Raw genomic sequence first — 14,825 nt, 5'->3', positions numbered from 1 at the left:
CTTTCTCTCACTCTCTCTTCTGCTTTGTTAGTAAGTTTTTTCCCTTTTTAAACTCTCCTCTAACCTTCTTTCTCTTGCTTCCTCCCCCTCCTTCCACTTACCCTGATGTAATTGCTCTGGGGAAAACTTCATCAACAATAGAAAGGTTAACCAGGAGGTGTCCTACTATTAAAATAAGGTGCAAATCTGGAAGCTTATTATTTCCTTCTTTAATCTCTGTTTTTTATGACAGAAATAAGAACTCACTCAATGGAATTAAATGTCAAGTACATTTGAAACAAATGAGAAAATATTTCCTCAAGCAGCATGTAGTAGAATTCACCATAGTAGGAGGTCAGAATATTGCATTCAGTAGTAGAGTATTAGAAGGGATATTTTTAATTCAAATAATATTTGTCATTATAGCTGTTAACAAAGGAGAAATTAAATTTTTAAACTCCCTGATGAATAGGAGTTCTCTTACCTTCCTCAGTGAGAATGAGAAAGAATGAACTACAAATGGAATTTGTCATTTTCATATTTAGAGCATGTGTTAGTTCCTTAGAAAAAAAAGTCATGATGTTGTTGAAGGTGATATTATTTTCAGTCTTATAGAGTGGACTTTCCTTGCTGTTTTTCTAAAAATATTCCATATTTACAAAGAGAGAATTTTTGAGGGTTTTTCTTTTTTTAAGTGTGGTCTTTCACAAGAAAATAGTCATGCCTTTTTACTATAAAACATCATCTCTTTGCTATAAAATATGGTCAAAAGTTGAGTGTTCTGCTTATTAGGTTTTTTGGTTTTGTTTTTTTTTTTTTTTTTTTGGAGTATAGTTGGTTGCTTGTTGAGGTTTCAGTGGAAAGTACAAGGAGCTCTAGTGTCTCCAAATGAAGTCAGCTGACTGTCCACCTCCCAGATGGCTGACAGGGTTCTATTTACTTTGATAGATTCACCAGTCCCTGATCTGGCCTTGCCTTTCAAACTCACACATTAGATTATCAACACATGCAGTGTGAGCTGTACCTGGGGGAACAGACTTGTTATCTTTGGTTCAGGAAATTATAAGAGATTTCTCTTTAATCTTTCCACTTTTAAAGTACATTTTATAATCAGATCAAATATTAAAAGTATTTTAATATCTCTGTTCAGAAATGCTGGTGAATAGACGATTCTGACTCAGAGAATACCAGACATCGCCTCCTTTAGAGGCAATAAATTACAGAGAGATAATACAGTGTCCCCAGTCTTGGGGACAAACAGCATGTATCCCAAATGAGAATTTGATAACTGATTGTCACTGAGTTTCCAGATGATTAACTTGTTTCAGCAAATTGACTGACTAAAGGCTGAGTGCTTTCACTCTGATCTAAAAAGAAGAATGAGCCATGTAATTAGACTGCTCTTGAGAAAATAGTATTTAGGTTATTTATTTATTGTTATCAGGATGATGTCACCACCAACCATTCATAAATCTCTGACTGTTCGATGGAGCCCAAGTTTCTCATTAATCCTCCTCCTCTTTCCAGTGTCCTAAAAGTCCTGTGTGAGTCTCTGTAGGACATGGGGACCACAGGGACTCTGGGGTCATTTCACTCCAGCTTCCTCTGTGTCTCCTGAACAGGGAATTTGGCACGTTTTCCAGCCTAATAATTTTAAAGTCAGGATTAAAAACATAATTATACCTTCAGAAGTGTGCTCTCTACAGCACAAATGCACATTGCATGTAATTTCTAAACAAAAACCAGGCACCTAAATTAAAAAAAAAGAAAATGGAGTAGTGACACCAAAATAACAAGTTTCAAACTGCCAAGGAGCTTGTTAGAGTGAAAACCAAATCTTGGCTCAAGGCATTCTTTTTCTTTTATGTTTACAGTTTAACCCTACATGTGTTGGTCAACAAGTACCTGCCTTCATCCTTACTGATTCCTTTATGGTTTTGTTAGTGGAAAATAATGGCAGTATGATAATGTGTATATAAAATAGGGATGAATTATCTAAGGATGTACATGACCAAAGGAATATTGAATTTGCTTATGTACTTTAGTCCAGTAAATTCATTCTAAATATTTTCTATGAAGTCCATGACATTTCTTTTATTTTTGTACATCTGTATTATTAAAGCAAAATCCCTTATCCTATAAATGAAAAAAAAAAACAACTTTTAAGAAAAGATGCTAGGTTTTCCAGATGAACTCTGATAGCAAAAATGATGAAAAACGTTTTTGAAATGCACATGATTTTTGTAGAACTGGAGTTCTTTTCTTTTCCTGACCGCATTAGAGTGGAGTGGGAAGGATATTGGACAAGAGTCAGGAAAACTGGCCTCTAGTCTCATTCTATAATTTGTAAAATGAGGGGGTAATGAAATTCGGTGATACTTCAGATGCCCTCCAACTTGAACGCTTAATGATCTGTGAACTCTAGTAATAGATAAGATTCATGTGGCACCTAAGCATGTGATAAATAGATTCAGAGAGAGCTCAATAAATTCAGGCTTTGCATGGTCTTTGGGGATAGCAAGCATTTCCCTTAAAATGTCTTTTAATCATACTGTTCATGAGAGTGTATTTTGAGGTGGGTGATTCATATGATGTGCCATAGTATTTGTCAGATTCTTATGTTCTGTTTTTCATATTGAGAAAAGAAGGGGGGAGTAGTTTCTTAGATTAGAGAAATATTCACTATTACTTTTAAGCAGAGAAGCAATTCGTTTCTAATCCTTAGCTTGAGAGGTCACATCCCTTTTTAAATTGAAAAACAAAAATCTGTTTAACTGAAATTATTTAAAACTTCCTCTTTCCATCAATCTCTGAAGAATATGTTACCTTACTTTACAGAACCCATCATTTTCTTGAACAAATTCAGTTGGGAAACTACAGGTTAAAATGTTAGAAATAAACAGCACTTTTCTTGGTGTTTGTACCACTAAAGCTCATCACAGTGCCTATAGGTTCCTAGCACAAGTTTGTTAATTATAAGAATGAATTAATGAATGATAAATGAGTAGCTACACCATTGGCAGCTAAGAGTGGATTGGATTTGACTACCCAGAGGGATGTGTTTTCAAAATAACTTAAAAAATTATGTTGACAAACCCAGTCATACTGTGAGAAATTCAAGCAAAGGGCATTTAAAAGACCTTGACTGGAAACTAACAGATTTGTTTCATCAGTCCTTGGTGAAGCCATTGTGCCTCCAGGTAGCAACAATTCAGTGAGTAATAGCTGGTATTTCAAGATCTTTAGGATTCAACCGGGTACCAATGCCTTTGTTAATTTTAAGTTTCTGGAGCTATAAAGCACATCAAGGAAGAAAAAGGTCCAGAGGGGTTGTTGAGCCAAGTGGGGAGAATGCTGTAACTGATTGCCTTTTTTGTGTGTTTTATTGGTTTTTTAACTCTTGTTATTCCACAAAATAGAAGTGGTTCTCCAAACACATCAAACATCTACTGTCTATTCACTGGTTCCCTTGTGCCAGGCTATAGCTACCTATGCTAGAATCATCTTTAAACAATATACAGATATCTAGGCTACACCTGAATCCTATTTAACCTAAACTGTGGGTGATGGGGATTTGAAATACATGTGTTTATACAGATATTATTTTCCTGATATACAGTTGATTTGGGAACTGCAGATCAATATTTATCAGAGAAGGCGATGGCACCCCACTCCAGTACTCTTGCCTGGAAAACCCCATGGATGGAGGAGCCTGGTAGGCTGCAGTCCATGGGATCGCGAAGAGTCAGACACGACTGAGCGACTTCACTTTCACTTTTCACTTTTCACTTTTATGCATTGGAGAAGGAAATGGCAACCCACTCCAGTGTTCTTGCCTGGAGAATCCTAGGGCCAGAGGAGCCTGGTGGGCCGCCATCTATGGGATCGCACAGAGTTGGACATGACTAAAGCAACTTAGCAGCAGCAGCAGATCAATATTTATAGATAGAATGATTGCTTTGAGAATTCAAATATCAGGCCTTGGACTTCACACCAACAGTGATGCTTTTAGTTTAGAATTACTGGAGGAAAATGTCAGGTAGTCCATGTGAGGGTTGAACAATCTTTTAATTTCACTTGACAAAGCTTATTTTTCTTCTGAGTCGTTTCACAATCCCTTGGAGGACAAATAATCCTCATCTATCACTAAGAAGCCCACTATGATTTTGATGCTACTTCTCTGTACTTCAAAATCACACTCCTTGGGAAAAATTAATGTATAGTTTTAAGAATAGAAAAACAGTAGTAAAAAGTTCATGTAACAGATTCTCTGTGGGGGAAAGAAAACCTAACATACTTGTTTTGGACGAAAATGTTGGAAATCCATATTAAAAATAGTTAAAACTTATGCTAACATTTGTATCATGCTTGCTCTGTTTGAAGTGTGCCAGGCCCTATTTGAAGCGTTTAGACCTCAAGCCTTAGGGCTTCCCTGATAGCTAAGTTGCTAAAGAATCCGCCTGCGATGCAGGAGACCTGGGTTCAATTCCTGGGTTAGGAACATCTGCTGGAGAAGGAACGGGCTACCCACTCCAGGATTCTTGTGTTTCCCTTGTGACTCAGCTGCTAAAGAATCTGCCTGCAATGTGGGAGACATGGGTTCGATCTTTGGGTTGGGAAGATCCCCTGGAGAAGGGAAAGGCTACCCACTTCAGTATTCTGGCCTGGATAATTCCATGGACTATACAGTCCATGGGGTCCCAAAGAAAGTAGACACGACTGAGCGACTTTCACTTTTCACATCATGCCAAGCATAAAATGGTGAACAAGAGACATATTCGTTGCACCATGAAGCTACTACTGTGTCTCTTTTAACATAAAGGACATTTTATTAGAATCTTTCTTTATAGTAATCAAGCAAAGATTTCAATCTACTAAGGTATGAGATACTACTGTTTAAAATTCTATGTCACCATTCGTCTGCTGATGGGCACCTAGGTTGCTTCCATGTCCTGGCTATTATAAACTGTGCTGCAATGAACCAATACAATATTGTAAAGTAATTAGCCTCCAATTAAAATAAATAAATTTAAATTAAAATTCCATGTCAGAAGTTGTTCTCTGTTTATTTTTTAAAAAGTCAAATCTTCTTGACATTGTTGATCTTCTTTGTGTGGGAGTATAGCTCAAAAGATTAAAATATTTTTTCCATGCAATACATATATAGGAAATATATCTGTTTATTTGCCAAGTTTTTACTTATTGTGCTTCTGCCTCTTGGCTTTATGAGCTTCATGGTATCTTTTCATACCTTTGTCTTCTTCCTATTTGAATAGAACTTCCTGCTCCTTCTTTTCTCTGAGATCAGCAAACAACTGAAAGGGTCTGATACAACAATCTTCAAAAACAAAGGGCATACATAGTGCCCTGTCCACAATGTTTGGCACCTAGAATGTGAAAGTCTTTGAAAATGTCCTTTCTGCATGAAATACAGCTCTCATGCACTTCGAGGTTCAGACTAAGAAAACATAGTTCAGTCTTTCTACATGTAATGATTGTAGGTTGAAATATCATAATGCCAGAACATTATAAATGTTACTGTAAATATGCAAAGTCAAATCAACATTATTTGTATTGTCAATTTATACCAAAGACTTGAATATATTTAATTTTGATATTCTGTTCTAAGATTTTATTAGCCACTTCATAATAAGGAAAGCAACTAAGTAAATTATTTGCAAGTTTAACATTAACTCAGTATCCAAAATTTGCTTGGATTAGAATTTGTATTTATTTCATATTATTATATGGATTAAATACAATCTGATTCCATTATTTTTTGCATGGTACATTTTGTAGACTTGCACATCTATTTTAGGACAGTTATTTTAAACATTGATGTTAATCATAATTCAAAATAAAAGGTTTAAATTTGTAAAACAGCTTTTGATTTCAGAGATATATGGTTTTAGTTCATTATATAAGTGTATATAACTTTGCTTATCTTTAATATTAGCAAAATACTTGTATTGAACATAGTATGTTATGTAATAATTGATAATAATACTAACTGCCGCTATTGAGTGCCTACTATAAGATTAGTTCTGTACTCTGTTTTATATACATTCTCTCATTTAATCCTCATGATAACTATGTGATATTTAGTTCAGTGTTATTATCTTCATATTACAGATGAGAAAACTGAAACTTTGGGAAGTTAAAGTAACCTCCAATGCGAGTAACTGAGAGGACTAGGATTGAACTTCAAGTCTTTCTGTTTTCATGCTTCCTTAACTTGTCACAATACAAAATACCATTACCTACCTGGAAATGTTGATTTCAACTGAATAACAGTATCTATTACATCTTTGGAGTGATAAACCACTCTGTGCTACTTAGTTCGCAGACTGAGGTTGCCTTTTGTGTTCCCATAGGGTGGAATGTAACAACTGTGAGACTGGAGAACAGTGTGGTGCAATTATGCATGGCAATGCTGTCACCTTCTGTGAGCCATATGGTCCAAGAGAATTGGTAAGTATGTGCTATTTATGTACATTATTCCAAATACATTGTCTTTACTGAGCTTTTTTGGCAGCAAAGGTTTTCCTACTCAATTCCAATTCAGATGAAAATGTGTAATATTACTTATGAGTCCTATTGCAAATATCTCAAAATTAGGAGGAGTGATTTTAGTTTATTTTCAAATGTAAAAAAACAAAGAATTTAGTAAAAAAATTGGCAGCATCAATGGATCTCATTAAACATGGCACATCATATGATTATATGGCTTTTTAAAAAGATGGGTATGACATGCATGACATATGATATATACAAAAGACAGATATTATATTTATAATATCTACATAATTTGTTACTTTATAAGTCCTTATATAAAGCTTTACTTTTATACTTCTTATCTCCTTGCAATTGAAAAATGTTAAACAATTTTATCACATTATTTTTACACTTTGTTTCTTAATCACCTAGAAACTTTAATGAAATATTTAAAGTGAAAGAGCAGACTAAATAAACCAGTTCTTTAAAAAGTTTGGTTTATGCCAAATTGTTTGATAGTAGGTTATTTTAATTTAGATGATTAGACTTTGTTTGCCAAAAATAAGTCCTTGGATCATGTGTAAAATGCAACATGAGCATTCTAAAATTGACAGCAATTAGGCATCAAATATGACTAATGAGCCTTTTGTTGTCATGTGGTACTTCTTTCTGGCACCAAGACTACATTCATTTCACATTCTTGAAAAAGGATGTATTCTTTTTCTTGAAAAAGTTAATTGTTGTCTTACACTTCAAGCTCAGTTTCTTTGTACCTAATGTTCTTTCTGCAGCATCTCTTATGCTTTGCCTTTCAACTTGAGTTTCAATGCCTCTCCTTTTTTCTCCCACATCTTCCTTATCATGGAGCTTTTAGTAACAAGTTGTATTTTTCACCCCTCCATCATACATTATGTTTCAAATTAATTAATTATAAAAGTGGCCAAAAGACTGCCTTCCAACTTAAAAAGGAGGAAAAAAACCTAGCTAGGTAATTAAAGGAAGATTTAGTTGTCAAATTGTGAAAGTCAATTAATTTTTATAACATGGTTCTTATTTTATGCTGCTTGAATATCCCTTTCATGGCAATAGATAAATTTAATTTATTAAACATACGAGCTTCAGAACATTGATAAATTGAAGAGTTTTTAGTTGAAATTAGAACACAAACAGAATTAATTGGATGCAAATTAAAATAATAGGTACTCATAATTCAAGTCTTACAAGGTGTTATAATATTCCTGCGAAACAAATGTGACTCTGTAGTGAAAGTCTTCTTGAAAAAAATAGATTTGCTAGTACATCTTAAATAATATACCATGACTGAATTAATTATCTATAAACCTTAAAACAAAATTAAATTTTTGTCATAGTTAATTGAGCTTAGAATAAATGCCCATTTTAGAATGTCCTCCCCACAGTAATATTTCAGGAAATGCTTGGCCAATTCTTTTTTGTTTCTAATTAATGAGAAATAAACATATCTAAGAATATAATGCCAAAATTCATATTTCTGTAGCATAGAAACTGAAGTATCTAGTTTATTTGATTCCATGTATATTTAATTCTGATAATTTCACTATATTCCAGTATATTGACTGTTAGAGTTTATATGCTCAATGGGCTAGTTTTGAATTGTGTTATATAATTAATATAAAGTTAGTTTTTTAACCAAGAAGGAAAATATTCAAAATAATTATCTTCACCCAAGAAATGAAAAAACATACACAGATTTATGTTTACATCATAAGTATTTCCCTAATATGAGTTGTGTTGTAGACTCAAAGGGAACAAAATGAAGATTCATTAACAAAGATAAGAATGACATCTACATTGTATACACTAGGAACTTCCATTTTCCAGTTATTTTTATACTGTATTGGTATCCCAGGAGCAAAAATATATATTGTGTCCAAGTCGTGTTTACAGAAGCAAGATTAATCAAAGGAAAAGTGACGAATTCAGTTGTCAGTTAACAGGCTATTATCCACTAAAATCCAAATATTTGCACTTCAAAACTGAATCCAGTAAAAACTGCTGTGCGTGAGAACTGATGAAAGTTATCAGCCCCCAAATATCACTTTTAAAAGTAGATATGTATACTTTAAAATTTTTCATAAACCCAGTTCTTACTGAAATTGTGAAATAAGGAACCATAGATCAAGGCAAAGAACTTTGGTAGGCCTTATTTTTAAAAGTGCCTAAAAGAGCATTTCCATTTTGTGAATTTAGTCAAATGGCCATTTCATTTCAATAAAAGCCAAAGCCTGTGAGAGGAGGTGTCTGCTACCGCATGGGCATACTGTGCATTCGTGTTCCCACTACTGCTCTGCTGCGCAAGCCTCACGTGTTTCATTACCTCAGTGAAGTCTCCACGTTTCAGGGGAGGGCACTAACTTCATTCATTTTCCTAGTCTGAATTGAAGGTAATGAGGAATTCATTTACCCACTCCTCTAGGAGAAAATGTGCTCTCTCAGAGCTTAAAATAAAATTAGTTATGTTACTCTCCAATTAAAAAAATAAATAAATTATTTACTCAATTTTTCTCTCATATTTGGAAATGTGTTTTAGTTACAGTGAGGAGTTTGGGCTAAAACAAGATTAAATTCAATAAAAATTTGTAGGGAAGAAATGTACAATGAACAGATTCAGCCTGCAGTGAATTCTTCAGATTCATTTGATGAACATACTAATTTTCTATAATGTGGAGTTTATTTGATAATTTAAGAACAGTGAGATTTGGTAGTGAAAAAGTCCTCTCTCTGATGTTCATAGTCACTGTAATAAATCATCAAAATCTCTTTAAGAGGTTCTTTAGTTTTCAGAATGACTGATGTAATAACTTTGCAGACTGAAATTATGTATTTGAACTCAAGAATAATAAATAATTTATAATACCCAAATGTAAATATAGGTGAATAGATTTTATAGGCAGTGCTTTATTGTTTTTTTTTTTCCTCTTCATCTTTCCTATCCTTTCTTGTAGCTGACAATTTTACTAATAAACTAAATTGGGTCAAGGTAAAGGAATGAGAGTCAATCATTCCAACAGTCCTTAGCTTCCCTGGTGAAGAAAACAAATAATGGGATCAATGACTAATCAAAGTCTAAGGTCACCCTCAGTTAGCACATGTAATTTGAAATTTGGCACTATTTCAAGTGATTTACTGTTTGCTAGCAGAGGTCACAGATGTGAAACTTGATCATCCAGGTGACACAAGTATCATTTATTACACCCTCAGGATAAGTATCAAAGACTCTCTCATATATTTAATGCACTAGCAATAGCAATAACCAAGGTGCTTTTAGCTTATATAATGCCATACCATTGTTTCAAAGAACTTACATTCAGGAGTATTTCATAACTCATCTGGGAATTACTCAGTTACATAAAATCAGAGGAGGAAAAGAGCATTCATTCAATTTTTGAGAAAAATTTTAAAAATTTCCATGTGCCTCTTCGGACTTTAAGATCAAATTTTCCAAGTAGAAACCCCTGAGGGTAAATAGATACTCTAAAAGTTATGGGGGAGGGAAAAAACAGATTTCTTTTAACCCTGTAGGGCATTTGGTTCTGTCCAACGCATCCATGAGACATTTGGTCTCTGAAACATTTCAGTTCAGTTCATTTCAGTTCAGTTGCTCAGTCGTGTCCGACTCTTTGCGACCCCATGAATCGCAGCACGCCAGGCCTCCCTGTCCATCACCAACTCCCGGAGTCACTCAGACTCATGTCCATCGAGTCGGTGATGCCATCCAGCATCTCATCCTCGGTCGTCCCCTTCTCCTCCTGCCCCCAATCTCTCCCAGCATCAAAGTCTTTTCCAATGAGTCAACTCTTTGCATGAGGTGGCCAAAGTACTGGAGTTTCAGCTTTAGTATCATTCCTTCCAAAGAAATCCCAGGGCTGATCTCCTTCAGAATGGACTGGTTGGATCTCCTTGCAGTCCAAGGGACTCTCAAGAGTCTTCTCCAATACCACAGTTCAAAAGCATCAATTCTTCTTCAGCGCTCAGCCTTCTTCACAGTCCAACTCTCACATCCATACATGACTACTGGAAAAACCGTAGCCTTGACTAGATGGACCTTAGTCGGTAAAGTAATGTCTCTGCTTTTGAATATGCTATCTAGGCTGCTCATAACTTTTCTTCCAAGGAGTAAGTGTCTTTGAATTTCACGGCTGCAATCACCATCTGCAGTGATTTTGGAGCCCAAAAAAATAAAGTCTGACACTGTTTCCACTGTTTCCCCATCTATTTCCCATGAAGCGGATCATGATGGGACCAGATGCCATGATCTTCGTTTTCTGAATGTTGAGCTTTAAGCCAACTTTTTCACTCTCCTCTTTCACTTTCATCAAGAGGCTTTTAGTTCCTCTTCACTTTCTGCCATAAGAGTGGTGTCATCTGCATATCTGAGGTTATTGATATTTTTCCCGGCAATCTTGATTCTAGCTTGTGCTTCTTCCAGTCCAGCGTTTCTCATGATGTACTCTGCATAGAAGTTAAATAAGCAGGGTGACAATATACAGCCTTGATGTCCTCCTTTTCCTATTTGGAACCAGTCTGTTGTTCCATGTCCAGTTCTAACTGTTGCTTCCTGACCTGCATACAGATTTCTCAAGAGGCAGGTCAGGTGTTCTGGTATTCCCATCTCTCTCAGAATTTTCCACAGTTTATTGTGAAACATTTGGTAGATACCAAAAGGTCCTTGAGATTTGGTCTATCCAAAACATCATGACCAAACAACGTGAGCTTGTTTGGTCTACATTAAATGGTTTAGGACACGACCAAATATTGTGGACTTTTTGTAGTGGACAAATGTCTTTTGGACATTTTGGATAGGACCAAATGTCTGCTAACCTCTTTTAAAGAAATCTTGAAAAAGAGCTAGTATTTTTGTTATCTAAAGAAATTTCTGTTGGTGCATTTTTCTCTAATGACTCTGGTGTGAGGAAGGGAATAAGAAACAGAGTTCTAGACATGGTGGGCCAGTTTTTTCTTAAATAATCTGTGATAATGGAAGATTTAAATAGAGAATTTCATCTGATACCCTGACACCAGTGATTCTTGCAAGGGTAAAAACAAATTAGGAGCTGATAGCCATATTGATATCTAGACAACTTATAAAAAGGTCTCTCTTGCCCTCCCCTTTGTTACCTTTTCTGTTTCTTCATGAATTTTAAAGCCACATAATTAAAACATACACTCCAACACCACTTTCCAAATTGTGTTGTAGAAATGGGAAGCACAATTCGATCTTTTGATATTCACATTTCAGCTGAATTCTGGCACTTCAAGAAGCTAATTCACTGTTTGTCCACCAGTTCCCACAGTGATTCATGAATTGGGTATCTCTCAACCTTTCTGCCATGGTGGACTCCATTGTATGGGGGCCACAAAGTCCAAGAGTATTATTATGACATTTAAGAAGACTACTCCTTCTGCCGTGTTTAAAACACAGTTATCCACTTCCTATTTTATTGGGTGCAGTCATAGGAGGCATCCCATACCTTAGCTCATGGGATCAGAAACCCAACAAGAGTCACTGAAAATGAGAACCAAAAGAAAAAAGAAAGAAAATGAGAACCTTATTTCTCACCATACTTGAGCTGGTATGGGTCAAAGTAATTGCTCCATAGAATGAATGAATGAAAAAAAATTAATATTTTTTTAAATTTTAATTTATTTAAAATTAAATAAGGTACCATTCCTTTTCCAGAAAGGGGAAAGTTATTTAGGCATGCTTTCTCATGAAACTAAAGGAAAGTAATAGCAATGTGTTAGAAGAGTATTTCTACTCCTATAATTTATTTGGGGGAGGGGGTAACAGTTTTATTGAAAAATAATCCTCATACTCTACAATTCATTCATTTAAAGTATACAATTCAAGATTTTCACCTTAATCACAAAATTACACAGCCATTACCACAATCAATTTTAGAACATTTTTATCATCCTCCAAAGAAATTCTGCATCTTTTACCTGTTGTAATTTTATTTACTTTTCAAAATATTCCTACTCTTCTCATATGTTTTAATTTTGGTCCCAGTTTTTATTTGGTCAATTTTAATGACATTTTTATGGGCCCCAGGCCTACTGATGAGGAATGAGAGAAGGGTGCAGTGAGTAGAGGGGGCTGTGTTAAGTGCCTGGTAAATTACACTAAGAAGAGTTTTAAACAAGACCCTGAGAAATGTACTAGGAGTGCCTAAGTGAGGCTCTCCCAGAGAAACACAAAACTTATTGACAGAAACAAGCTAATCACTGGATAAATATAACCTTTGTTTATGGCTCCTTTCCATCCTCTTAATTTTCCCTCTCTCTTCTTCTGAATCCTTTCCCTCTTTCTCCTGCTCTCTATCTTGTCTGATTTTGGTATATTCCTTTTTCTAGATTACCACAGGCCTTAATACAACAACAGCTTCTGTCCTTCAGTTTTCCATTGGTAAGTGTTGTTAGCAATTAAGCAATTTAACTTGGAAATGTTTGTTTTGATCATTGTGTTCCAGCAGGATTATGGTGCCAAATGCTTTTAGATTTAGAAAAGAGTAAGTCTTAACACTGCAGTAAATAATTTAAAACATTTTTAAAGTGAAATTTAAAAAATTTTAAATGCTGTTCTCATTTCTCTCTGGCAGTGAATGGTATGTAAAAACAATCCAGGTAATCCAAAACATTTTAAAGGTAGTTACATGTGGATTTTGAGTGTATTGGAATATTATATTACACAGAATGACCTTACTAATAATGTTTTTCTCAGATTAAGATTGAAATCTGTTAAATTTCCTGCATTCTTACTGAATGGTAGTAAAAAAAAGATTATTTGTGGCTGAGAGAAACCAATTTAGGCTTCATGTTATGATATAAGTAATCTATATTTAATTAATTCACATACCAATAATTTAAAAATGACTGTATCTAACAATATTTCTTTTAGGTGCTTTGTATTTGGGCTAAAAATTTCTACACAAAGCATTCAATAAAATAAGGTTATCTTTTAGACAAGTAGGTATAGTTTTGCTATCTATTATATTATTTTCCATTTGAATTTTCAAAGTTTTATATTAATAAATAACATTTATGTTTCCAAAGGGAACATTCTAAGTAGATAAAGATATTGCCTTCTAGATGGGGGCTAATTTTTGGTCTTGGTTTTATAACATGGACACCTCCTGGCCTCTCCCCATGACGTGAGGACTGCTGACAGCCATGCCTCTGAGATAGCACCCTCCACTTTCGACCATCTTCACTGTCATATCTTTGGGGATGACAGCGAAAGAACTAGCGAAAGAACTGTTTCTCTCACTATACTTCTAGTCCTAATTGCAGAACAGTGCTCTTGCAGCCCACTGTAGTTGATTTCCTAAGAGCAATTCTCTTTAAGTCATGTAGTTGTCATTTTTCCCTCGGGTTGCACCCTTTCAGTTTCTGTTAGCTATAATGTGAACCTGCTTATGTACAATTTGGACTCTTCTCTTCTCACATTGATAGCATTACCTCCAACAATTTACTAACTACTCAGAAGTCCTTATATGGTCATAAGGAAAGCATTAACAAAAAAAATAAAATAATAAGGTTTTTGGTAGGAAGGTTTTTTTGATCTATTAGCAAGTGTATAATAAATTTTCTATAATGAGCATATAATACTTCTATAATCAGAAAAAAGAGCTCATTTTTTTGAAGTTGTAGTGCTACTAAAACAGGATTTTTTTCAATTGTAGCATGATAGGCTAGTGTAACTTAGAGATTCTTAACCAGAACAAATGTTTTTAAATTCATTATACTACTATTACAAAATATAAGCTAGATTTTTTTATTTACCAATAGTCTGAGCATTTATTAATAATAATATATTAATTTCAGATATTATCTTTAAGCATTTAAAGAACACAAGAGAATCTTCTTTTAAAATATATGCTCACAATTCTACTATATTTAAACTTTATTCAAGGTAGCGGAGATCTAGCACTGATTGAATTATCCCCCCTTCAAGGGAAAAAAGATCTTTTTTTGTAAATAGTAAGGAGTATGCTTTTGAGCCAGCATAGATTCATTTCCTCACCTTTCAGTAGCTGAGAAAGGAATGTTTATCAGAGAATAAAGAGTTTGGTGCCTGAGTCCCGAAGCCCAGAACAAGCACCATACCCAAAGGCTTGAGACTAGACCCAGAAAATGTAACTTGGCAAGAATCATTGATTTCTCCACAAGTCAGAGGGTTATAGCCCAGCAGGCCAGAGTGCTGCTTGTATTATAAAAAGCATGGATTTGAATCCTAGGCTAGAAGACTGGAAGAGTAACAGAATCAGGAAGTTACGAAAAGATGAATAGATAGATAAGCATGTCAAGTTTGT

At 34.7% G+C, this 14,825-nt stretch overlaps 1 protein-coding gene across 2 annotated transcripts in view; it reads left to right on the top strand.

The window, feature by feature from the left end:
• The window catches only part of RELN (reelin), a 536,122-nt gene that overhangs the window by 261,971 nt on the left and 259,326 nt on the right, over nucleotides 1-14,825 (top strand). For both annotated transcript variants that reach the window (XM_004007831.5, NM_001306121.1), the window contains 2 exon segments: nucleotides 6,354-6,450; nucleotides 12,868-12,919. In XM_004007831.5, the coding sequence (XP_004007880.2) occupies nucleotides 6,354-6,450; nucleotides 12,868-12,919 (149 nt within the window).

The sequence above is a fragment of the Ovis aries genome, chromosome 4 (assembly GCF_016772045.2).
Source record: "Ovis aries strain OAR_USU_Benz2616 breed Rambouillet chromosome 4, ARS-UI_Ramb_v3.0, whole genome shotgun sequence".
NCBI lineage: Eukaryota > Metazoa > Chordata > Mammalia > Artiodactyla > Bovidae > Ovis > Ovis aries.
Note: the sequence above shows the minus strand (reverse complement) of the source record. Positions and strands in the feature narration are given on the sequence as shown.